This window comes from Pseudophryne corroboree, chromosome 1 (assembly GCF_028390025.1).
Source record: "Pseudophryne corroboree isolate aPseCor3 chromosome 1, aPseCor3.hap2, whole genome shotgun sequence".
In the NCBI taxonomy this organism is placed as follows: Eukaryota; Metazoa; Chordata; class Amphibia; order Anura; family Myobatrachidae; genus Pseudophryne; species Pseudophryne corroboree.
The window spans coordinates 288,438,597-288,466,159 of record NC_086444.1 but is presented as its reverse complement, the minus strand read 5'-3'; the positions used below and the strand labels follow the sequence as shown (position 1 = coordinate 288,466,159).

Sequence of the window (27,563 nt, the reverse complement as noted above, 5' to 3'; positions counted from 1 at the left end):
GGGGAGGGTACAGTGTTGAGATGGGGTGAGAGCTGAGCAGGGTACAGTGCTGAGATGGGGTGAGAGCTGGGGAGGGGAGAGTGCTGAGATGGGGTGAGAGCTAGGGAGGGGACACTGCTGAGATAGAATGACAGCTGGGAAGGGGACACTGCTGAGATGGGGTGACAGCTGGGGTGGGGACACTGCTGAGATGGGGTGACAGCTGGGGTGAGGACAGTGCAGAGATGGGGTGACAGCTGGGGAGGGTACAGTGCTGAGATGGGGTGAGAGCTGAGCAGGGTACAGTGCTGAGATGGGGTGAGAGCTGGGGAGGGGAGAGTGCTGAGATGGGGTGAGAGCTGGGGTGGGAATAGTGCTGAGATGGGGTGAGATCTGAGGAGGGTACAGTGCTGAGATGGGGTGAGACTTGAGGAGGGTGAGAGCTGGGGTGGAGATAGTGCTGAGATGGAGTGAGAGCTGGAGTGTGTACAGTGTTGAGATGGAGTGAGAGCTGGGGTGGGGACAATGCTGAGATGGAATGACAGCTGGGAAGGGGACTGTGCTGAGATGGGGTGACAGCTGGGGTGAGGACAGTGCAGAGATGGGGTGACAGCTGAGAAGGGTACAGTGCTGACATGGGGTGAAAGCTGGTAAGGGGACAGTTCTGAGATGGGATGACAGCTGGGAAGGGGACACTGCTGAGATGGGGTGAGAGCTGGGGTGGGGACAGTGCTGAGATGGGGTGACAGCTGGGGTGGGGACAGTAATGAGATGGAATGACAGCTGGGAAGGGGACACTGCTGAGATGGGGTGACAACTGGGTTGGAGACAGTGCTGAGATGGGGTGACAGCTGGGGTGGGGACAGTGCTGAGATGGGTTGACAGCTGAGAGTTAACTATGCTGAGATGAGGTGATAGCTGGTGATGAGATAGGATGATAATACTGCTGAGATGAGGAGGAATCTGGGAAGGGGACATTGTTGAGATAGGGTGGGAACTGGGGAGGTGGCAGTGCTGAGATGGTGTGACAGCTGGGTAGGGAACAGTGCTTAGATGATGTGGAAGCTAAGGAGGGGACAGTGCTGAGATGGTGTGACAGCTGGATATGGAACAGTGCTTAGATGATGTGGAAGCTAAGGAGGGGACAGCGCTGAGAAGGCGTTGTAGCTAGGGAAGGGACAGTGCTGAGATGTGTTGAGAGCTGGGGTTAGGACATGCTGATATGAGGAGAGAGTTGGGGTGGGTGCAGTGGTTTGATGATGACAAGAGTGCTGAAATGAGGTGAGAGCTGATGAGGGGGCAGTGATGAGATGCGTTAAGAGCGTGGAAGGTGACAATACTGACATAGGATGAGAACACTGCTGAGAAGAGAGCTGAGAAGGGGACAGTGATGAGATGAGGTGAGAGCTGGGGTGGGGACAGTACTGACAAGAGTGCTGAGATGAGGTGAGAGCTGAGGAGGGGGCAGTGATGAGATGCGGTAAGAGCTTGGAAGGTGACAATACTGACATAGGATGAGAACACTGCTGAGAAGAGAGCTGGGTAGGGGACAGTGATGAGATGAGGAGAGAGCTGGGGTTAGGACAGCGCTGATATGAGGAGAAAGTTGGGGCGGGGACAGTGCTGACAAGAGTGCTGAGATGAGGTGTGAGCTGATGAGATGTGGTAAGAGCTTGGAAGGTGACAATACTGACATAGGATGAGAACACTGCTGGGAAGGGGACAGTGATGAGATGAGGCGAGAGCTGGGGAGGGTATAATGCTGGCATGAGGTGAGAGCAGGGTAGGGGGACAATGATGAGGTGAGAGCTGGGGAGGGCATAATGCTGGCATGAGGTGAGAGCAGGGTAGGGGGACAGTGATGAGGTGAGAGCTGGGGAGGGTATAATGCTGGCATGAGGTGAGAGCAGGGTAGGGGAACAGTGATGAGATGAGGTGAGAGCTGGGGAGGGCATAATTCTGGCATGAGGTGAGAGCAGGGTAGGGGGACAGTGATGAGGTGAGAGCTGGGGAGGGCATCATGCTGGCATGAGGTGAGAGCAGGGTAGGGGTACAGTGATGAGATGAGGTGAGAGCTGGGGAGGGCATAATGCTGGCATGAGGTGAGAGCAGGGTAGGGGGACAGTACTGAGATGGGAGCTGGGGGAGACAGTAATATTTAATATTTGTGGGACTTTATAGATGAATTATTCAGCACGCATCGCTAATGCAATCGCCTTTTCCCGAATTTTCGGCCAGTATGTGTGCGCAGCCTGTGAAATGCGAACGCCTCTGTCTGATTGACAGGCAGGGGCATTCGTGTGGCGCTCGGGGGCAGCGTTGCGGCGAAACAAGACTTGACTCTGGTGCATCTGCTATAACAGCCAGGCTGCGCAGACAGGGGTCAACCATAGTTACTGCGAACACGATCTAATTAGGATTCAGTCGCAATTAGATTGCGATCACAGTGCTGGACAGCCCCCAGCATGCGATCGTATGCAGTTGCAGTTTTGCTAACAGCAAAACTGCACTTGAAGCTGAATAATGTCCTGAGCTCATTTTCATTCATTAATTTACATTAAGCATTTCACAAGAGTGAATGGTCCACGTCCAGAACAGGTAGGGCTGAATATAAATGGGTCAGCTTGGCATTAGAGTAAATTCACCCTTGTAGTAAGTTTACTGTTTTATAATGCCTCTAGATGACATGTAAGCTACTGATCTATACTTATACTGCAAGTGGATCTTGTTTCAGTACTTTCTGGATATTTAGATGGTTTTTCAGGTCATGGGAACAGTAATTAAGGTTTTCTCTGACGTCCTAGTGGATGCTGGGACTCCGTAAGGACCATGGGGAATAGCGGCTCCGCAGGAGACAGGGCACAAAATAAAAGCTTAAGGATCAAGTGGTGTGCACTGGCTCCTCCCCCTATGACCCTCCTCCAAGCCTCAGTTAGATTTTTGTGCCCGGCCGAGAAGGGTGCAATCTAGGTGGCTCTCCTGAGCTGCTTAGAATAAAAGTTTAGTTAGGTTTTTTTTATTTTCAGTGAGTCCTGCTGGCAGAGCGCCCTGAGACGCAATATAACAGAATACCTTAGGTGGCAAAACAGAATACATCACATATAGCTCCTGGGCTATATGGATGTATTTTAATCCCCTGCCATTTTACACAAAAAAGCGGGAGATAAGGACGTCGTGAAGGGGCGGAGCCTATCTCCTCAGCACACAAGCGCCATTTTCCCTCACAGCTCCGCTGGAAGGACGGCTCCCTGACTCTCCCCTGCAGTCCTGCTTCAGAATCAGGGTAAAAAAGAGAAGGGGGGGCACGTTTGGCAGCAAATAAATATATTAACAGCAGCTATAAGGGAATAACACTTATATAAGGCTATCCCTATATATATATATATAGCGCTGGGTGTGTGCTGGCAGACTCTCCCTCTGTCTCTCCAAAGGGCTAAGTGGGGTCCTGTCCTCTATCAGAGCATTCCCGGTGTGTGTGCTGTGTGTCGGTACGCGTGTGTCGACATGTATGAGGAGGAAAATGATGTGGAGGCGGAGCAGTTGCCTGTGTTGGTGATGTCACCCCCTAGGGAGTCGACACCTGACTGGATGATTGTATTTAAACAATTAAGTGATAATGTCAGCAATTTACAAAAAACTGTTGACGACATGAGACAGCCGGCAAATCAATTAGTGCCTGTCCAGGCGTCTCAAACACTGTCAGGGGCGCTAAAACGCCCGTTACCTCAGTGGGTCGACACAGACCCTGACACAGATACTGAGTCTAGTGTCGACGGTGACGAGACAAACGTAATGTCCAGTAGGGCCACACGTTACATGATCACGGCAATGAAAGAGGCATTGAACCTTTCTGACACTACAAGTACCACAAAGAAGGGTATTATGTGGGGTGAGAAAAAACTACCAATATTTTTTCCTGAGTCAGAGGAAATAAATGAGGTGTGTGAAAAAGCGTGGGTTTCCCCCGATAAAAAACAGCTAATTTCTAAAAAATTATTAGCATTATATCCTTTCCCGCCAGAGGTTAGGGCGCGTTGGGAAACACCCCCTAGGGTAGATAAGGCGCTCACACGTTTATCAAAACAAGTAGCGTTACCGTCTCCTGATACGGCTACCCTCAAAGAACCAGCTGATAGAAGGCTGGAAAATATCCTAAAAAGTTTATACACACATACTGGTGTTATACTGCGACCAGCAATCGCCTCAGCCTGGATGTGCAGTGCTGGAGTCGCATGGTCGGATTCCCTGACCGAGAATATTGATACCCTGGATAGGGACAATATTTTGTTAACTATAGAACATTTAAAGGATGCATTACTATATATGCGTGATGCACAGAGGGATATTTGCACCCTGGCATCAAGAGTAAGTGCTATGTCCATCTCTGCCAGAAGAGCGTTATGGACGCGACAGTGGTCAGGGGATGCGGATTCCAAACGGCACATGGAAGTATTGCCGTATAAAGGGGAGGAGTTATTTGGGGCTGGTCTATCGGACCTGGTGGCCACGGCAACGGCTGGAAAATCCACCTTTTTACCCCAGGTCACTCCACATCAGCAGAAAAAGACACCGTCTTTTCAAACTCAGTCCTTTCGTTCCCATAAGTACAAGCGAGCAAAAGGCCACTCCTTTCTGCCCCGGGGCAGAGGAAGAGGAAAAAGACTGCACCATGCAGCCGCTTCCCAGGAGCAGAAGCCCTCCCCTGCTTCTGCCAAGTCTTCAGCATGACGCTGGGGCTTTACAAGCAGACTCAGATATGGTGGGGGCCCGTCTCAAGAATTTCAACGCGCAGTGGGCTCACTCGCAAGTGGATCCCTGGATTCTACAGGTAGTATCGCAGGGGTACAAACTGGAATTCGAGACGTTTCCCACTCATCGGTTCCTGAAGTCTGCTTTACCAAAGTCTCCCTCCGACAGGGAGGCAGTTTTGGAAGCCATTCACAAGCTGTATTCCCAGCAGGTGATAATCAAGGTACCCCTCCTGCAACAGGGAAAGGGGTATTATTCCACGCTGTTTGTGGTACCGAAGCCGGACGGCTCGGTGAGACCAATTTTAAATCTGAAATCCTTGAACACTTACATAAAAAGGTTCAAATTCAAGATGGAGTCACTCAGAGCAGTGATAGCGAACCTGGAAGAAGGGGACTATATGGTGTCTCTGGACATCAAAGATGCTTATCTCCACGTCCCAATATACCCTTCTCACCAAGGGTACCTCAGGTTTGTAGTACAAAACTGTCATTATCAGTTTCAGACGCTGCCGTTTGGATTGTCCACGGCACCTCGGGTCTTTACCAAGGTAATGGCCGAAATGATGATTCTTCTACGAAGAAAAGGCATTTTAATTATCCCTTACTTGGACGATCTCCTGATAAGGGCAAGATCCAGGGAACAGTTAGAAGTCGGAGTAGCACTATCTCAGGTAGTGTTACGTCAGCACGGGTGGATTCTAAATATTCCAAAATCGCAGCTGATTCCAACGACACGTCTACTGTTCCTAGGAATGATTTTGGACACAGTCCAGAAGAAGGTGTTTCTCCCGGAGGAGAAGGCCAGGGAGTTATCCGAGCTAGTCAGGAACCTCCTAAAACCAGGACAGGTCTCAGTGCATCAGTGCACGAGGGTCCTGGGAAAAATGGTGGCTTCTTACGAAGCGATTCCATTCGGAAGATTCCATGCAAGAACTTTTCAGTGGGATCTACTGGACAAATGGTCCGGATCGCATCTGCAGATGCATCAGCGGATAACCCTGTCGCCAAGGACAAGGGTGTCTCTCCTGTGGTGGCTGCAGAGTGCTCATCTACTAGAGGGCCGCAGATTTGGCATTCAGGATTGGATCCTGGTAACCACGGATGCCAGCCTGAGAGGCTGGGGAGCAGTCACACAGGGAAGGAATTTCCAGGGCTTGTGGTCAAGCATGGAAACATCTCTTCATATAAACATTCTGGAACTAAGGGCCATTTACAATGCCCTAAGTCAAGCAAAACCTCTGCTTCAGGGTCAGGCGGTGTTGATCCAATCGGACAACATCACGTCAGTCGCCCACGTAAACAGACAGGGCGGCACGAGAAGCAGGAGGGCAATGGCAGAAGCTGCAAGGATTCTTCGCTGGGCGGAAAATCATGTGATAGCACTGTCAGCAGTGTTCATTCCGGGAGTGGACAACTGGGAAGCAGACTTCCTCAGCAGACACGACCTTCACCCGGGAGAGTGGGGACTTCACCCAGAAGTCTTCCACCTGATTGTAAACCGTTGGGAAAAACCAAAGGTGGACATGATGGCGTCACGTCTAAACAAAAAACTGGACAGATATTGCGCCAGGTCAAGGGACCCTCAGGCAATAGCAGTGGACGCTCTGGTAACGCCGTGGGTGTACCAGTCAGTGTATGTGTTCCCTCCTCTGCCTCTCATACCAAAAGTACTGAGAATCATAAGAAGGAGAGGAGTAAGAACTATACTCGTGGTTCCGGATTGGCCAAGAAGGACTTGGTACCCGGAACTTCAAGAGATGATCACGGACGAACCGTGGCCTCTACCTCTAAGAAAGGACCTGCTACTGCAGGGGCCTTGTCTGTTCCAAGACTTACCGCGGCTGCGTTTGACGGCATGGCGGTTGAACGCCGGATCCTGAGGGAAAAAGGCATTCCAGAAGAAGTCATCCCTACTCTGGTCAAAGCCAGGAAGGACGTAACCGCAAAACATTATCACCGCATTTGGCGTAAATATGTTGCGTGGTGTGAGGCCAAGAAGGCCCCTACAGAGGAATTTCAACTGGGTCGTTTCCTTCATTTCCTGCAAACAGGACTGTCTATGGGCCTAAAATTGGGGTCCATTAAGGTTCAAATTTCGGCCCTGTCGATTTTCTTCCAGAAAGAACTGGCTTCAGTACCTGAAGTTCAGACTTTTGTAAAAGGGGTGCTGCACATACAGCCTCCTTTTGTGCCTCCAGTGGCACCTTGGGATCTCAATGTTGTGTTGAGTTTTCTAAAGTCACATTGGTTTGAACCACTTTCCACTGTGGACTTAAAATATCTCACATGGAAGGTGTCGATGCTGTTAGCCTTGGCTTCAGCCAGGCGTGTGTCAGAATTGGCGGCTTTATCATATAAAAGCCCTTACTTAATTTTTCATTCTGACAGGGCGGAATTGAGGACTCGTCCTCAATTTCTACCTAAGGTGGTTTCTGCATTTCACATGAACCAACCTATTGTGGTACCTGCGGCTACCAGGGACTTAGAGGACTCTAAGTTGCTTGACGTTGTCAGGGCCTTGAAAATATATGTTTCCAGGACGGCTGGAGTCAGAAAATCTGACTCGCTGTTTATCCTGTATGCACCCAACAAGCTGGGTGCTCCTGCTTCAAAGCAGACGATTGCTCGTTGGATTTGTAGTACAATTCAGCTTGCACATTCTGTGGCAGGATTGCCACAACCAAAATCAGTAAAAGCCCATTCCACAAGGAAAGTGGGCTCATCTTGGGCGGCTGCCCGAGGGGTCTCGGCTTTACAACTTTGCCGAGCAGCTACTTGGTCAGGGGCAAACACGTTTGCTAAATTCTACAAATTTGATACCCTGGCTGAGGAGGACCTGGAGTTCTCTCATTCGGTGCTGCAGAGTCATCCGCACTCTCCCGCCCGTTTGGGAGCTTTGGTATAATCCCCATGGTCCTTACGGAGTCCCAGCATCCACTAGGACGTCAGAGAAAATAAGATTTTACTTACCGATAAATCTATTTCTCGTAGTCCGTAGTGGATGCTGGGCGCCCATCCCTAGTGCGGATTGTCTGCAATACTTGTATATAGTTATTGTTACAAAAATTCGGGTTATTATTGTTGTGAGCCATCTTTTCAGAGGCTCCTTTGCGTTTATCATACTGTTAACTGGGTTCAGATCACGAGTTGTACGGTGTGATTGGTGTGGCTGGTATGAGTCTTACCCGGGATTCAATATCCTTCCTTATTATGTACGCTCGTCCGGGCACAGTATCCTAACTGAGGCTTGGAGGAGGGTCATAGGGGGAGGGGCCAGTGCACACCACCTGATCCTTAAGCTTTTATTTTGTGCCCTGTCTCCTGCGGAGCCGCTATTCCCCATGGTCCTTACGGAGTCCCAGCATCCACTACGGACTACGAGAAATAGATTTATCGGTAAGTAAAATCTTATTATCTGTTTTATGGGCAGTAAAGTGAGACTTGTAACCCTTAGTTTTTTTTTTCATTATTATTGGTTTAGCTAAATCATACATGTCTAAATAATGTTACACTATTCTAACTATATATTATATTAATATTTATGTATGATGTTACTCAGCGGTACCACCATGTTACTGGTTTATCTTGAGAAAACAAATTGATCATTGTTACTCTCTCTTGTTTTGTTCCCGATTACATGTCCAGTTGGCGGGCTTAAGCAATGTTGAAGAGGCTCTGGTATGGTCTCGGAACTCTATCTGCAAAGTCATCAACACGAAGACCACTCATGTGTTCAAGGCCTACTAACAAAAATATTGCAGCCTGCTCACCCTACCCATAGACAGTACCCTTAAATGTATTGTTTCAAGGTCCTGAGGACAATGCAGAGAAGACACAGCAGCCTAACAGACAACCCTCCTCCAGATAGGTAAAATGAAAAGTCACTTGTTTTTTTATGAATATATGAATTATTTCTTGTAAAAGTTCACAAGAACTTGTGTCAAAGTTTTGGTTGTAAATCACTTCCATATTGTTAGCACTTACATCATTCAGTTATTCAGTGGTTTATATTTGTGAGATAATTTCACTTAAGTTTCGATCAGTAGAGGCTAGAAAAATTGCTGTTTTACATTATAAAAAGTCTTCGTAAGATGACTTTACAACATCCAAGGCTAATACAATATTTGTCTAATGACTTTATCATGTGTAAACTGTGCCAATAACCAGAGACATCCACTTTGCATGGACATAAAACCGTTTCAGTATTCTATAAGGTTGGGATGTCTTATAGAATACGTTACCAAGAGAGGGGTGATTGCTATCGTATCCTCAGATATAATTATTAGAATGCATTATAGGGCTGAATACATTATGAAGTTAACCCAGTTGCCATTTCTGTGAATCAGGAGGTATTTTTATATTTTATTAATTTTCTCTAGCAACCATAAGGGATATTGGGGACAGATTAGTACAATGGGGTATAGACGGGTCCAAAGGAGCCAGTGCACTTTAAATTTCTTCAACTGGGTGTGCTGGCTCCTCCCCTCTATGCCCCCTCCCACAGGCAGTTTAGAAAAAAGTACCCTCAGGAGAGGATGCACACTCTGCAAGCTCCAGAGTTTTTCTTCAATTTCATTTAAACTTTTACTTATTTCGGTATGCTGTTTGGGCAACAGCATACCTGCACCGTGGGAATAAGGTGGGGAGACGGTCACCGGCCTCATTAGGTGCAGAGCTGCTTCTCCGCTGCAGGACCACCGTCCTGAGAGGCTGTTTGTTCAGCGGGGCACTGCGCCTTAGCTGCCGCAGTCTACCGCACACCCCTAGCAGAGCCTGAAGGTGATCGTTGTGCTGAGTACAAACCGGGGGCCCCGTTGGGGGGGCCCCCCGGTTCATTGTGCGGCAGAAGCGTGGGTGAGGCATACGGGTCCCTCCTGGGGGGAACCCGCGGGTGCCCCTGCGTGAGACTGGCTGGTGGTGTGTTCTACCAATCATTTAAGTGAGGCTACACAGCCTGTAGAGACATAACCAGTATAAAACTTATTAGTAGCTCCTGCGCCATAGTGAGGGGCGGAGCTACATCAGAGCAGGCTCAGCTGCATTTTGGTGCCTTCCTCTGCATAAGCAGCAGCAGCAGCCTCCTACAGCTCCTCCAAACTGTCACAGGATCACTGGTACCAGGTATAGAGGGGGAGAGTCGCTATTCATGCACAGTTTGCATTCCTCTGGGGAATTTTTTGTACAGCAGTATAACGGTTATATATTACTACATAAAACGCTGACAGTCTCACTGGGGCTGTACAGCACTGGTGTCCTCTCATCTGTGTCTTCTCTCACATGCAGTGGGGCAGGCTTGTATTGTATTCAGTCTGTGTTATATGTGTATTTTTTTCTGTATTTCATTATGGTGAAACAGAAGTCATGCATTGTATGTTATGCCAGATTCTCCCCTATTTCATCGGGCTCCATATCCTGTGAGCAGTGTAGTCAGTCATCACAAAATGCTAATAAAGAGCCTTCCTGTCTGGGGGCTATAAAAACTATGATGTCGGATATGTCATCTCAGCTCACTGCCAATGCCAATAAAACACAAGAACTGCAACAAGCAGTGGCTAGCCTAACTGCTAAGGCTGATGCTTCCTATCGCCCCGCTGTCAGCTACAGGTGCACAAAAATTAGCTTTACCAGCAATTTTATCAGATTCTGATGATGATGTACAGGGGGATGGGGATGATGGGGATCCCATTAGTAGGGATTCCACCCCTACACAGGGTATCGAACCCCTCATGTTGGCCATACGGGATGTGTTAAAGCTCCCCCTGGAAGACGCTACTAATCACTTCCACAAGACAAACTGACAGTCACTTTTCCTGATTCCAAGGAATTGGATGATTTATTTAAAATATCCTGGAAAAATCCAGATAAAAAATATCAGGTGTCCAAAAGGTTTTTAAATACCTTCCCATTTCCCCCTGAAGGCAGGAAACTCTGGGAAGAATCTCCAGCAGTAGATGTCTCAGTCTCTCACCTTTCTAAAAAGGCGGTGCTCCCTGCTCCGGGTTCTTGTACGGTAAAGGACTCGGGGGATAGGAAAATTTACACCACTCTGAAATCTATCTACACTGCTGCAGGTGTAGCTCAAAGACCGGTCATTGCTGGTTGCTGGATGGCACATGCCATTCATACATGGGCTACTCAGATTCAAGCGGGTCTTTCGGGTGATATGACCTTGGTTACTACTGTAACTTTCCTAAAACACATTCTGGACACGGCAAGAATCCTCTGTGACTCCCTTAAAGAGATTGGCAATATAAATGCTAGAACCACTGCTATGGCTGTGTCTGCATGCAGAGCCATATGGTTGCGTCAGTGGATGGCAGACGCTGACTCCAAATGTAATGTGGAGTCTCTTCCCTTCACAGGTGAATGGCTCTTCGGAGCTGAATTGGACGCATGGATCTCCAAAGCTACTGCTGGGAAACCCACGTTTCATCCTTCAGGGGCTCCGCCTGCTAAATGTTCCTACCCGGGACCGTCTACTCCAGGCATGTCCAAACTGCGGCCCTCCAGCTGTTGAGAAATTACAAATCCCAGCATGCTCTGACACTGCTTTAGCATTCTCTGACAGCAAAACTGTGTCAGGACATGCTGGGATATGTAGTTTCACAACAGCTGGGGGGCCACAATTTGGACATGCCTGGTCTACTCAGTCCTTTCGGTCCTCCAGATTTCGATCTAGGGCCCGGGTGCCTCCAATGCAGCCAGAGGCTCCAGAGGTAAGCCTAAGAAACCAGCCGTTGCTGGCTCTCAGGAACAGAGCACAAGTTCAGCTCCCACAAAGGCTTCGGCATGACGGTGCCCTCCCACCCCGAAGGGATCTCATGGTGGGAGCTCGGTTACGTCACTACAGCCACGTCTGGGAGGGTTCCTGCCAAGATGCATAGGTAAGGGACCTTATCTCTCAGGGTTACAAGCTGGAGTTCGACGGTGCTCCTCCCCAACGATTTTTCAAATAAGACTTGCCAGGTTTGGAAGATATGCGTGTTACTCTACTACTGGCCATCAATAAGTTGGTCCAGTCCCAGGTCATTGTTCCAGTACCCCTACTATAGCAAGGACAAGGTTACTACTCCAGTCTGTTCGTAGTACCAAAACCAGACGGGTCTGTGAGACCCATTTTGAATCTGAAGTCCTTGAATCCTTACCTGAAGGTTTTCAAATTCCAGATGGAATCTTTGAGATCGGTGATCGCTGGCCTGTAACAACAGGAATTCCTCGTGTCCCTGAATATCAAGGACGCCTACCTACATATCCCAATTTGGCTTCCTCATCAGGCCTATGTGCGGTTCGCCCTACTGAACGATCACTACCAGTTTCAGGCCTGTCTACAGCTCCGAGGGTGTTCACGAAGGTGATGGCGGAAATTATGTTCCAGCCCAGACTCCAGGGGGTCAACATTGTCCCTTACCTGGACGATCTCCTGATAAAAGCAAGTTCCAGGGAGCTTCTACTGCTCCATATAGATGGCACTATCCAACTTCTGTCTTACCACGGGTGGATCCTCAATCTACAGAAGTCTCAACTGGAACCATCTGAAAGGCTACTGTTTCTGGATATGATACTGGATACTGTAGCTCAAAGAGTGTTCCTCCCAGAGGACAAGGTGAGAACACTTCAAGTGATGGTTCGCATGGTTCTCCGACCTGCTTGAGTTTCCATTCATCTTTGCATAAAATTATTGGGAAAAATGGTAGCCTCGTACGAGGCGATACAGTTCAGAAGGTTCCATGCCAGACCCTTCCAATTGGACATCCTGAACAAGTGGTCCGGTTCACATCTTCAGATGCACCGGATGATTCAACTGGCACCCCAGGCCAGGATTTTACTCCTGTGGTGGTTACGGTCTTCCAACCTGCTGGAAGGTCGATATTTCGGGATTCAGGATTGGATCCTCCTCACGACGCATGAGGAGTCTGCGATTTTCATTCCAGGAGTGGATAACTGGGAAGCAGACTTACTGAGTCACCACGACCTCCACCCGGGGGAGTGGGGATTACATCCTCAGGTGTTTCAACAGATTGTCGACAGGTGGGGATACCCGCAGATTGACATGATGGCGTCTCGTTTCAACAAGAAGCTTCGCTGCTACTGCTCGCGAACCAGAGACCCTCAGGCGAGTGCAGTGGATGCGCTGACGTCGCCTTGGCCTTACCGGCTGGTCTACCTATTCCCTCCAATTCCATTGATCCCAAGGGTGCTCCAGCGGATCAGACAACACAGAGTACAAGCAATCCTGATTGCGCCGGATTGGCCCCTGAAGGGCGTGGTACGCAACTCTACTGGACATGTCCATAGAAGACCTTTGGCCTCTGCCGCTAAGAAAGGATCTTCTTCAGCAAGGGCCGTTCGTCTACTGGGACTTACGGGGGCTTCATTTGACGGCATGGAAGTTGAGCGGAACATCCTATCTCACAAAGGGCTTTCCAAAAAAGTAATTACCACTATGGTGCAAAGACAAAAAGGTTTTTTGGGAGTGTGTAAACACTCCCACTCCTGGCGCACCTTGATTAAATAAATTCAAAGAAAGCTGGACAACAGCTGCAAGCACTGGGGGACTGCTATTTCCCCCAAAAGACAGAAATAAAATATATATACAAGTGCTGCGCTTGAGGTGAGCTAGGTTAATTGGTACTTAGTGAAAAAATAAGTATATAAATAGGTGTCTGCTCCAATCAATCAACAGCTCACACGGAACTTGCTGATAAACAAATTTAATAATACACACAAGATAAATAAAAAGACAATTGTAAAAACAAATGTTTAAAACTAGCTCAAGCACACTGATACATTTGCTGAATGGATCACTGAAATAAAAAGTTTGTAAATAGTGTCACTTCAATGTTGCCACAATAGACCTGATTGTGGTCTCTTTGTATCAATTGGAACTGATAAATGACAGTTAGTACAGCCTGTTGGAGAATGAATGTAAGAAACTCTTGTACCTCTAAGCTACTGGCGTCCCAGTGCAGAGGAGAAGCCGCTGATTATAATTACCCGTCCTGCGGGAAATGCAATGACGCGGCACAAGAGGTACCGGAGCAGCTACCGTGCGTCCGCCGTTGGCACTAGCAAAGTGCAGATGGTAGGATCTTGGCGAGCCGGTAGTGGTGCTGCAGTGATACGCTGGGCTGGCGTTCCGGTTAAAAGTTCTCCACAGCTGATTGAGCAGGTTCAAGAAGCACCACTGCGGGTGAAAGTGACTGGCAACACTCAGTGCGTCCGTGAGCAATACGAAGGAGTGACGTCAACGCGTTTCGTCCCGTATCCCGGGACTTCCTCAAGACGATGGGGCTCACACTATGGAGGCCCGTATTTAACTCCTCAAAAGGACCCACCTCTAAATTCATTAGGGGTCCTGGTGTGCATACTTGATTGATTACTAAGATAAAATTAAATAAAACAAAAGACATGCAAGTTCCGCCTGATTGTAATGATCAAATCTAAAATTAATAATCGTGATACTATATAATAGAATTAAGAAACGATTACCAAAATGAGGTAAATAAAGAGATGGTAGAATGAATTAATTAATTAACCAGGATGATATTTTCTTCTGAGCGTAGTAACATCTATAGTCGGTTTCATACTAAAAGGGTAACATAATAATAAGCTCCACACTGGTCAACAGGTGCACATAATTGGCAATGACCCAAGATTAGTTAGTATACCCAAGAAACAGCAATGTAATAATTTTCCCAATTTATGAAGAACATAGTAAGAAACAGCAAATTATCATTGATTTATATGTGTTTAGATAGATACTGAATGTAAAAATATAAACCTAAATATACTCATAGACATATGTGTATATAAAAATAAAAATAAATAAACATACCTACACATTTATTCGTATTAATTAATGGTTTATAACAGATAAGATGATTCAGAAATAATAATAACTCATAATAATAATAAAGGTAATAATGATCAAAAATAAATAAATGATATATATATATATAAATAAAATCGATAGATACACATATAAATATATAAATAAAAAAATTGTAAAAAAGTATAATTTAGATATAATAATAATGAATACATATATATAATAAAAAAATCTTTTGATAATAAAAAAAAAAAAAAAAAAATATAAATAAATAAATAAATAAAAAATATATATATAAAAATATATAAATAATAATAAAAAAATGTTTTCTAAAATTAATGGAATAAATAAAATGAATAGAAGGCAGAGACATAAGGACCATCAGGCAAGATCCCAATAATTAGAATCCAGCTAGAATAATTTAATCTATGCATGAATAATCGATAGCTTCATTTAACCCTCTAGGGTTGAGAGTATCGAGTTTGAAAATCCATGCAGATTCACCCAAACAAAGCTGTCTAAATCTATTCCCTCCTCTTTTTGTTTGACTGAACTGTTCAACTCCCATCACTGATAGACCATTGGGGTCTCCATTATGACATTTGGCAAAGTGTCGAGAGACACTATGTTTAAAGGATTTATTAAGAATATTGCACCTATGTTCCCTGAAACGGGTCTTTATGGATCTAATGGTCCTGCCTACATATTGTAGTTGGCAGGGACACTGGAGAACATACACGGAGTATGTAGAATCACAATTGAGAAATTGTTTAATTGGAAAACTTACTCCATTGCTAGTAGAGGTGACCTTAGTTGCCCTATTTCTCATGTAACTGCAGGTCAAACAAACAGATCTGTTACATTTAAAATTACCTGCAGGCCTATTGGGGAGCCAAGTATTGAAAGTAGCTTCATTACTCTTAGCAGATTTTTCAGATCTTAAATCACTGGGAGCTAGTATATTGCCAAGGTTGGTATTCTTCTTATAGATCATCCTTGGTTTAAAACCAATGGAATTGCTTAATATGGGATCCTGTTTCAGAATATCGAAATTGGTGTTAACAATTTTCTTAATTGTATGTGATTTGGAATTGAACTTAGAGATGAACTTCAGCTCACCCATAGTAGAGTCACCTCGGTCCAATTTTGCAGAGTGAACACTCCCCAAGGTGTCGGCAGGATTTATTGATGTAGAGATGGGTTCTGAGGGCGTCAATGATGAAACTGACGTGAGGGCTTCAACCAAAAGGTTATGTGGATAGCCCCTTCTTTCAAAATGTCCAATCATAATTTTGGATTGTGCAAAGAAATCTTCATCACGAATACAATTGCGTCTTAAACGCATTAATTGGTTTCTGGGAATATTCTTAATCCATGGTTTAAAGTGGGCACTATCGTAATGTAAATAATTACTCGTGCCCACTGGTTTGGCATAGTTGTTAGAGATAATCAGATTGTTCTGAATAGAGAAAGTGACATCAAGATAGTTGATTGAGTCAAAATCAAAAGTGTAAGTGAAGGTGAGATTGTAAGTGTTGTGATTAAGAAAATTAACAAATTCCTGTGCTAAAGAAGGGCCCCCGTTCCAAATAATAAGCAAATCATCAATAAAGCGGCTATAGAGGACCAGGTTCTCTCTATAGGGGCCGCTCCAAATAAGCTCTTCCTCAAAGCGGCCCATATAGAGATTCGCAAAGCTTGGTGCGAACCTGGTCCCCATAGCTGTGCCCAGTGCCTGTAAATAATAGGTGTCACCAAAAAGAAAATAATTGTGAGTGAGAATAAACAGAATAGAACTATTGACAAAATCACGTCTTTCCTTACTTAAATTGGGATCTCTCCTTAAATAGTAATCAACTGCTTCAATCCCAGCTGTGTGGGGAATATTGGTGTACAGGGCCTGGACGTCAAGGGTGAGGAAACCCCACCCTTCCGTCCAGCTTCGTCCCACCATTTTTTGTAAAATATGCTTGGTGTCTTTAATATGTGACTGTAAATTGGTCACATGATTTTGCAAGTGCTCATCAACAAAATGTGACAAATTAGACGTGAGGGAACCCACACCAGAAATTATGGGGCGACCGGGTGGTGACAAAAGTGTTTTGTGAATTTTGGGAAGGTGATAAAAAACTGGAGTGATAGGATGTGTACACTGTAAAAAATAAAACTCATCTTCTGATATCACCTTCTCACTTCTTGCACAATCCAATAGGCTAATGAAATCTTTCTGAAACGGGACAGTAGGATTAGCCGACAAAACAGTGTAATATTGAGTGTCCTGCAGTTGTCTAAGCGCTTCTGAGGTATAGTCTGCTCTACTTTGAAGTACAATACCCCCTCCCTTGTCTGCTGGTCTGATGACAAGGGAGAGGGTTTCCCTCAATTCCTTGAGGGCTGTTCTCTCTTTTTTGGACAAGTTGGAGGAAAAATTCAAATGGTGGAAATTGGGTTTTTTTGGAGGTTTTTGACAAAGAGATTTAAGATCACTTAGGGTCTTATTATAAAATATAGTGATAGCTGGACTTTTATGCTCAAGAGGAAAAAATTGAGATTTCCTCTTGAATTTGGAAAAATGTGTAGAATCCTTCAATGAATCTATATCAAACAGTTTAACTTCATCATTAGATTCACTGTATAATTGTTCTAAATAATGTAACCCCAATTTGTCAGAATCATCCAAAATAATCGGTATTTGTAACTGATCTTGTTGATCAGAATTACGGTTAAGTTTTTTAGATGCGAAAAAACGTTTTCTGCATAAATCTCTCGTAAATCTATTAAGATCTAAAAAAAGCTCGAAAATGTTGGGTTCTTTAGTAGGGGCAACTAACTATGAATCTAGGGCCAATACCTATCAAGATACTGGTACTAGACCTAAAACCAAGCAAATTGGTGAGGGTACACAATCTGATCAGCCAAAGGATTTTTACCAGTTGTCCAAATACCACCATCCAAATCCATACGATCCCCTCGACAGCTCAACCTCAAAAAAACGCAGAGTAAGAGAGGAAGCAGAGGAGGAAGAAAAAGAAAGAATAAACAGAAGGGCGAGATTCAGATAGCTGAGAGCGGTATATTCAATCTATCACCCCATAAACTTTCTAATGATCAAATCTCCCTTTTACAAAAAGGGTTAAATTTTGCCCCTACTAAAGAACCCAACATTTTCGAGCTTTTTTTAGATCTTAATAGATTTACGAGAGATTTATGCAGAAAACGTTTTTTCGCATCTAAAAAACTTAACCGTAATTCTGATCAACAAGATCAGTTACAAATACCGATTATTTTGGATGATTCTGACAAATTGGGGTTACATTATTTAGAACAATTATACAGTGAATCTAATGATGAAGTTAAACTGTTTGATATAGATTCATTGAAGGATTCTACACATTTTTCCAAATTCAAGAGGAAATCTCAATTTTTTCCTCTTGAGCATAAAAGTCCAGCTATCACTATATTTTATAATAAGACCCTAAGTGATCTTAAATCTCTTTGTCAAAAACCTCCAAAAAAACCCAATTTCCACCATTTGAATTTTTCCTCCAACTTGTCCAAAAAAGAGAGAACAGCCCTCAAGGAATTGAGGGAAACCCTCTCCCTTGTCATCAGACCAGCAGACAAGGGAGGGGGTATTGTACTTCAAAGTAGAGCAGACTATACCTCAGAAGCGCTTAGACAACTGCAGGACACTCAATATTACACTGTTTTGTCGGCTAATCCTACTGTCCCGTTTCAGAAAGATTTCATTAGCCTATTGGATTGTGCAAGAAGTGAGAAGGTGATATCAGAAGATGAGTTTTATTTTTTACAGTGTACACATCCTATCACTCCAGTTTTTTATCACCTTCCCAAAATTCACAAAACACTTTTGTCACCACCCGGTCGCCCCATAATTTCTGGTGTGGGTTCCCTCACGTCTAATTTGTCACATTTTGTTGATGAGCACTTGCAAAATCATGTGACCAATTTACAGTCACATATTAAAGACACCAAGCATATTTTACAAAAAATGGTGGGACGAAGCTGGACGGAAGGGTGGGGTTTCCTCACCCTTGACGTCCAGGCCCTGTACACCAATATTCCCCACACAGCTGGGATTGAAGCAGTTGATTACTATTTAAGGAGAGATCCCAATTTAAGTAAGGAAAGACGTGATTTTGTCAATAGTTCTATTCTGTTTATTCTCACTCACAATTATTTTCTTTTTGGTGACACCTATTATTTACAGGCACTGGGCACAGCTATGGGGACCAGGTTCGCACCAAGCTTTGCGAATCTCTATATGGGCCGCTTTGAGGAAGAGCTTATTTGGAGCGGCCCCTATAGAGAGAACCTGGTCCTCTATAGCCGCTTTATTGATGATTTGCTTATTATTTGGAACGGGGGCCCTTCTTTAGCACAGGAATTTGTTAATTTTCTTAATCACAACACTTACAATCTCACCTTCACTTACACTTTTGATTTTGACTCAATCAACTATCTTGATGTCACTTTCTCTATTCAGAACAATCTGATTATCTCTAACAACTATGCCAAACCAGTGGGCACGAGTAATTATTTACATTACGATAGTGCCCACTTTAAACCATGGATTAAGAATATTCCCAGAAACCAATTAATGCGTTTAAGACGCAATTGTATTCGTGATGAAGATTTCTTTGCACAATCCAAAATTATGATTGGACATTTTGAAAGAAGGGGCTATCCACATAACCTTTTGGTTGAAGCCCTCACGTCAGTTTCATCATTGACGCCCTCAGAACCCATCTCTACATCAATAAATCCTGCCGACACCTTGGGGAGTGTTCACTCTGCAAAATTGGACCGAGGTGACTCTACTATGGGTGAGCTGAAGTTCATCTCTAAGTTCAATTCCAAATCACATACAATTAAGAAAATTGTTAACACCAATTTCGATATTCTGAAACAGGATCCCATATTAAGCAATTCCATTGGTTTTAAACCAAGGATGATCTATAAGAAGAATACCAACCTTGGCAATATACTAGCTCCCAGTGATTTAAGATCTGAAAAATCTGCTAAGAGTAATGAAGCTACTTTCAATACTTGGCTCCCCAATAGGCCTGCAGGTAATTTTAAATGTAACAGATCTGTTTGTTTGACCTGCAGTTACATGAGAAATAGGGCAACTAAGGTCACCTCTACTAGCAATGGAGTAAGTTTTCCAATTAAACAATTTCTCAATTGTGATTCTACATACTCCGTGTATGTTCTCCAGTGTCCCTGCCAACTACAATATGTAGGCAGGACCATTAGATCCATAAAGACCCGTTTCAGGGAACATAGGTGCAATATTCTTAATAAATCCTTTAAACATAGTGTCTCTCGACACTTTGCCAAATGTCATAATGGAGACCCCAATGGTCTATCAGTGATGGGAGTTGAACAGTTCAGTCAAACAAAAAGAGGAGGGAATAGATTTAGACAGCTTTGTTTGGGTGAATCTGCATGGATTTTCAAACTCGATACTCTCAACCCTAGAGGGTTAAATGAAGCTATCGATTATTCATGCATAGATTAAATTATTCTAGCTGGATTCTAATTATTGGGATCTTGCCTGATGGTCCTTATGTCTCTGCCTTCTATTCATTTTATTTATTCCATTAATTTTAGAAAACATTTTTTTATTATTATTTATATATTTTTATATATATATTTTTTATTTATTTATTTATATATTTTTTTTTTATTTTTTTTTTATTATCAAAAGATTTTTTTATTATATATATGTATTCATTATTATTATATCTAAATTATACTTTTTTACAATTTTTTTATTTATATATTTATATGTGTATCTATCGATTTTATTTATATATATATATATATCATTTATTTATTTTTGATCATTATTACCTTTATTATTATTATGAGTTATTATTATTTCTGAATCATCTTATCTGTTATAAACCATTAATTAATACGAATAAATGTGTAGGTATGTTTATTTATTTTTATATACACATATGTCTATGAGTATATTTAGGTTTATATTTTTACATTCAGTATCTATCTAAACACATATAAATCAATGATAATTTGCTGTTTCTTACTATGTTCTTCATAAATTGGGAAAATTATTACATTGCTGTTTCTTGGGTATACTAACTAATCTTGGGTCATTGCCAATTATGTGCACCTGTTGACCAGTGTGGAGCTTATTATTATGTTACCCTTTTAGTATGAAACCGACTATAGATGTTACTACGCTCAGAAGAAAATATCATCCTGGTTAATTAATTAATTCATTCTACCATCTCTTTATTTACCTCATTTTGGTAATCGTTTCTTAATTCTATTATATAGTATCACGATTATTAATTTTAGATTTGATCATTACAATCAGGCGGAACTTGCATGTCTTTTGTTTTATTTAATTTTATCTTAGTAATCAATCAAGTATGCACACCAGGACCCCTAATGAATTTAGAGGTGGGTCCTTTTGAGGAGTTAAATACGGGCCTCCATAGTGTGAGCCCCATCGTCTTGAGGAAGTCCCGGGATACGGGACGAAACGCGTTGACGTCACTCCTTCGTATTGCTCACGGACGCACTGAGTGTTGCCAGTCACTTTCACCCGCAGTGGTGCTTCTTGAACCTGCTCAATCAGCTGTGGAGAACTTTTAACCGGAACGCCAGCCCAGCGTATCACTGCAGCACCACTACCGGCTCGCCAAGATCCTACCATCTGCACTTTGCTAGTGCCAACGGCGGACGCACGGTAGCTGCTCCGGTACCTCTTGTGCCGCGTCATTGCATTTCCCGCAGGACGGGTAATTATAATCAGCGGCTTCTCCTCTGCACTGGGACGCCAGTAGCTTAGAGGTACAAGAGTTTCTTACATTCATTCTCCAACAGGCTGTACTAACTGTCATTTATCAGTTCCAATTGATACAAAGAGACCACAATCAGGTCTATTGTGGCAACATTGAAGTGACACTATTTACAAACTTTTTATTTCAGTGATCCATTCAGCAAATGTATCAGTGTGCTTGAGCTAGTTTTAAACATTTGTTTTTACAATTGTCTTTTTATTTATCTTGTGTGTATTATTAAATTTGTTTATCAGCAAGTTCCGTGTGAGCTGTTGATTGATTGGAGCAGACACCTATTTATATACTTATTTTTTCACTAAGTACCAATTAACCTAGCTCACCTCAAGCGCAGCACTTGTATATATATTTTACCACTATGGTGCAAGCCAGAAAACCTGTGACATCAAAACACTATCATATCTGGAGGAGATATGTCTCTTGGTGCGAGGAAGGCACGTATCTGCCTGCAGAGTTTCACTTGGAACGTTTCCTCCATTTCCTGCAGGCTGGTGTGGATAAGGGCTTACGTCTGGGTTCCGTTAAGGTCCAGATTTCAGCTCTCTCAATTTTCTTTCAGAAGATATTGGCTGTGTTGCCAGAAGTTCAGACCTTTTTACAAGGGGTACTCCACATACTACCTCCCTTTGTGCCGCCTACGGCACCCTGGGCTTTGGATGTAGTGTTGAAATTTCTACTGGTTTGAGCCTCTGATGACTGTAGAAGACAAGTACCTCACGTGGAAGACAGTGATGTTACTGGCCTTGGCTTCTGCTAGACGCGTCTCAGAATTGGGGGCCTTATCGTGTAAAAGTCCCTACTTGGTCTTTTACAAGGACAGAGCGGAGCTCCGGACTAGACGGCAATTCCTGCCGAAGGTTGTCTCCGCATTCCACCTGAATCAACCTATTGTGGTTCCGTCCTGTTCTGAAGCTTTGGCTCCTCCGGAGTCTTTGGATGTTGTGCATGCTTTGAAGATCTATGTCAGGCGCACAGCTCGGGTCAGGAAGACTGATTCCTTATTCGTGCTTTATGATGCACAGAAAAAGGGTTGTCCTACTTCAAAGCAGACCATTGCTCGCTGGTTTAGGCTTACTATCCAACAGGCCTATGTGTTGGCAGCCTTACGTGTTCCCCACTCTACAAGGTCAGGGTGAGCTCTTCCTGGGCGGCTGCCCATGGAGTCTCGGCCTTGCAACTATGCCGAGCGGCTACCTGGTCGGGGAAGAACACTTTTGTGAAATATTACAAATTTGATACCCTGGCCAAAGAGGATACCCAGTTTGGGCAGGCGGTGCTGCAGCAATCTCCGCACGTTCCCGCCCATTCTGGAAGCTTTGGGACATCCCCATTGAACTAATCTGTCCCCATTATCTCTTATGGATGCTAGAGAAAATAGAATTTTAAATACCTACCGGTAAATCCTTTTTTCGTAGTCCATAAGGGATATTGGGCGCCCGCCTCGGTGCGGTGACTTTCTGCAGGTTCTCTGTTATGTGTTACCTGTTCAGCGGTTGCTGTTTCTGTTGCCAGCTGTTGCTGGCCCGGTTATGTTATGGTGTGCTGGTGTGTAAATCTCACCACACTTCTTGTCGTTATGTTCCTTCTCTCAAGTATGTCCTTTCTCCTTCGGGCACTGTTTTACCTATAACTGCTTGTGGGAGGGGGCATAGAGGTGACGAGCCAGCACACCCAGTTGAAGAAATTTAAAGTGCATTGGCTCTTTTGGACCCGTCTAAACCCCATCGTACCAATCTGTCCCTAATATCCCTTATGGACTACGAGAAAAGGATTTACCAGTAGGTATTTAAAATAGAGATGAGCGGGTTCGGTTCCTCGGAATCCGAACCCGCCCGAACTTCAGTTTTTTTTACACGGGGCCGAGCGACTCGGATCTTCCCGCCTTGCTCGGTTAACCCGAGCGCGCCCGAACGTCATCATCCCGCTGTCGGATTCTCGCGAGGCTCGGATTCTATCGCGAGACTCGGATTCTATATAAGGAGCCGCGCGTCGCCGCCATTTTCACACGTGCATTGAGATTGATAGGGAGAGGACGTGGCTGGCGTCCTCTCCGTTTAGACTAGATACTAGAGAGAGACACAAATTTTGGGGAGCATATTATTAGGAGGAGTACTACTTGCTGCTGATAGTGTGACCAGTGACCACCAGTTTAATTAATCCGTTCTCTGCCTGAAAAAAAACGATACACAGTGTGACACAGTCACATACACATACCATATCTGTGCTCAGCCCAGTGTGCTGCATCATATGTAATACTGTATATCATTATCTGACTGTGCTGAGTGCTCACTGCTCACACAGCTTAATAGTGGGGGAGACTGGGGAGCAGTTATAGCAGGAGTACATATTTAAGTACAGTGCACACTTTTGCTGCCAGAGTGCCACTGCCAGTGTGACTGACCAGTGACCACTGACCACCAGTATTGTGATTGTCTGCTGACCACCAGTATATTGTGATTGTCTGCCTGAAAAAGTTAAACACTCGTCGTGTGGTGTTTTTATAAACGCATTCTGCAGACAGTGTCCAGCAGGTCCGTCATTACATAATATATACCTGTCCGGCTGCAGTACTAGTGTGATATATATATATTTTAATTTTATCTCATTATCATCCAGTCTATATTAGCAGCAGACACAGTACGGTAGTCCACGGCTGTAGCTACCTCTGTGTCGGCAGTCGCTCGTCCATCCATAATTGTATACCACCTACCCGTGTTTTTTTTTTTTTTCTATCATTTTGATACTAGTAGCTTACTTTAGGAGTCTGCAGTGCTGAGTCTGACAGACAGTGTCCAGCAGGTCCGTCATTACATAATATATACCTGTCCGGCTGCAGTACTAGTGTGATATATATATATATATATATTTTAATTTTATCTCATTATCATCCAGTCTATATTAGCAGCAGACACAGTACGGTAGTCCACGGCTGTAGCTACCTCTGTGTCGGCAGTCGCTCGTCCATCCATAATTGTATACCACCTACCCGTGGTTTTTTTTTTTTCTATCTTCTTGATACTAGTAGCTTACTTTAGGAGTCTGCACAGTGCTGACAGACAGTGTCCAGCAGGTCCGTCATTACATAATATATACCTGTCCGGCTGCAGTACTAGTGTGATATATATATATATATTTTAATTTTATCTCATTATCATCCAGTCTATATTAGCAGCAGACACAGTACGGTAGTCCACGGCTGTAGCTACCTCTGTGTCGGCAGTCGCTCGTCCATCCATAATTGTATACCACCTACCCGTGGTTTGTTTTTTTTTCTATCTTCTTGATACTAGTAGCTTACTTTAGGAGTCTGCAGTGCTGACAGACAGTGTCCAGCAGGTCCGTCATTACATAATATATACCTGTCCGGCTGCAGTACTAGTGTGATATATATATATATATTTTAATTTTATCTCATTATCATCCAGTCTATATTAGCAGCAGACACAGTACGGTAGTCCACGGCTGTAGCTACCTCTGTGTCGGCAGTCGCTCGTCCATCCATAATTGTATACCACCTACCCGTGGTTTTTTTTTTTTCTATCTTCTTGATACTAGTAGCTTACTTTAGGAGTCTGCAGTGCTGACAGACAGTGTCCAGCAGGTCCGTCATTACATAATATATACCTGTCCGGCTGCAGTACTAGTGTGATATATATATATATTTTAATTTTATCTCATTATCATCCAGTCTATATTAGCAGCAGACACAGTACGGTAGTCCACGGCTGTAGCTACCTCTGTGTCGGCAGTCGCTCGTCCATCCATAATTGTATACCACCTACCCGTGGTTTTTTTTTTTTTTTTCTATCTTCTTGATACTAGTAGCTTACTTTAGGAGTCTGCAGTGCTGACAGACAGTGTCCAGCAGGTCCGTCATTACATAATATATACCTGTCCGGCTGCAGTACTAGTGTGATATATATATATTTCTCTGACGTCCTAGTGGATGCTGGGGACTCCGTCAGGACCATGGGGATTAGCGGCTCCGCAGGAGACAGGGCACAAAAATAAAGCTTTAGGATCAGGTGGTGTGCACTGGCTCCTCCCCCTATGACCCTCCTCCAAGCCTCAGTTAGGTTTTTGTGCCCGTCCGAGCAGGGTGCAATCTAGGTGGCTCTCCTAAAGAGTTGCTTAGAAAAAGTTTTTAGGTTTTTTATTTTACAGTGAGTCCTGCTGGCAACAGGCTCACTGCAACGAGGGAGGAGAAGAAGTGAACTCACCTGCGTGCAGGATGGATTGGCTTCTTAGGCTACTCACAGGCCCAGCCATGGAGTCCGGTCCCGGAGCCGCGCCGCCGACCCCCTTGCAGATGCCGAAAAGTGAAGAGGTCCAGAAACCGGCGGCAGAAGACTTTTCAGTCTTCATGAGGTAGCGCACAGCACTGCAGCTGTGCGCCATTGTTGTCACACACTTCACACCAGCGGTCACGGAGGGTGCAGGGCGCTGCAGGGGGCGCCCTGGGCAGCAATGAGAATACCTTATTCTGGCTAAAAAATACATCACATATAGCCCCTGGGGCTATATGGATGTATTTAACCCCTGCCAGGTCTCAGAAAAACGGGAGAAGAAGCCCGCCGAAAAGGGGGCGTGGCCTATTCTCCTCAGCACACAGCGCCATTTTCCCTCACAGAAATGCTGGTGGGAAGGCTCCCAGGCTCTCCCCTGCACTGCACTACAGAAACAGGGTTAAAACAGAGAGGGGGGGCACTTATTTGGCGATATGATTATATATATTAAGATGCTATAAGGGAAAAACACTTATATAAAGGTTGTCCCTGTATAATTATAGCGTTTTGGTGTGTGCTGGCAAACTCTCCCTCTGTCTCTCCAAAGGGCTAGTGGGGTCCTGTCCTCTATCAGAGCATTCCCTGTGTGTGTGCTGTGTGTCGGTACGTGTGTGTCGACATGTATGAGGACGATGTTGGTGAGGAGGCGGAGCAATTGCCTGTAATGGTGATGTCACTCTCTAGGGAGTCGACACCGGAATGGATGGCTTATTTAAGAAATTACGTGATAATGTCAACACGCTGCAAGGTCGGTTGACGACATGAGACGGCCGGCAAACCAATTAGTACCTGTCCAGGCGTCTCAAACACCGTCAGGGGCGTTAAAACGTCCTTTTACCTCAGTCGGTCGACACAGACACAGACACGGACACTGACTCCAGTGTCGACGGTGAAGAAACAAACGTATTTTCCTTTAGGGCCACACGTTACTTGTTAAGGGCAATGAAGGAGGTGTTACATATTTCTGATACTACAAGTACCACAAAAAAGGGTATTATGTGGAGTGTGAAAAAACTACCTGTAGTTTTTCCTGAATCAGATAAATTAACTGAAGTGTGTGATGATGCGTGGGTTTCCCCCGATAGAAAATTATTGGCGGTATACCCTTTCCCGCCAGAAGTTAGGGCGCGTTGGGAAACACCCCTTAGGGTGGATAAGGCGCTCACACGCTTATCAAAACAAGTGGCGGTACCGTCTCCAGATAGGGCCGCCCTCAAGGAGCCAGCTGATAGGAGGCTGGAAAATATCCTAAAAAGTATATACACACATACTGGTGTTATACTGCGACCAGCGATCGCCTCAGCCTGGATGTGCAGCGCTGGGGTGGCTTGGTCGGATTCCTTGACTGAAAATATTGATACCCTTGACAGGGACAGTGTTTTATTGACTATAGAGCATTTAAAGGATGCATTTCTATATATGCGAGATGCACAGAGGGATATTTGCACTCTGGCATCAAGAGTAAGTGCGATGTCCATATCTGCCAGAAGTTGTTTATGGACACGACAGTGGTCAGGTGATGCAGATTCCAAACGGCACATGGAAGTATTGCCGTATAAAGGAGAAAAAGACAACGTCTTTTCAGCCTCAGTCCTTTCATCCCCATAAGGGCAAGCGGGAAAAAGGCCAGTCATATCTGCCTTGGGATAGAGGAAAGGGAAGAAGACTGCAGCAGGCAGCCCATTCCCAGGAACAGAAGCCCTCCACCGCTTCTGCCAAGTCCTCAGCATGACGCTGGGGCCGTACAAGCGGACTCAGGTGCGGTGGGGGGGTCGTCTCAAGAGTTTCAGCACGCAGTGGGCTCACTCGCAAGTGGACCCCTGGATCCTACAAGTAGTATCCCAGGGGTACAGATTGGAAA

The 27,563-nt window shown here is 44.6% G+C and overlaps 1 protein-coding gene across 3 annotated transcripts in view; it reads left to right on the top strand.

Annotated features, from left to right (window-relative positions):
- Nucleotides 1-27,563, top strand: part of RNFT2 (ring finger protein, transmembrane 2) — a 230,487-nt gene that overhangs the window by 3,874 nt on the left and 199,050 nt on the right. For all 3 annotated transcript variants that reach the window (XR_010251555.1, XM_063964343.1, XM_063964342.1), the window contains exon 2: nucleotides 8,376-8,598. Coding sequence is in view for 2 of the 3 variants with exons in the window: in XM_063964343.1 (XP_063820413.1) it covers nucleotides 8,525-8,598 (74 nt within the window). In the remaining variant the exon portion in view is untranslated. The remainder of the gene's footprint in view (nucleotides 1-8,375; nucleotides 8,599-27,563) is intronic.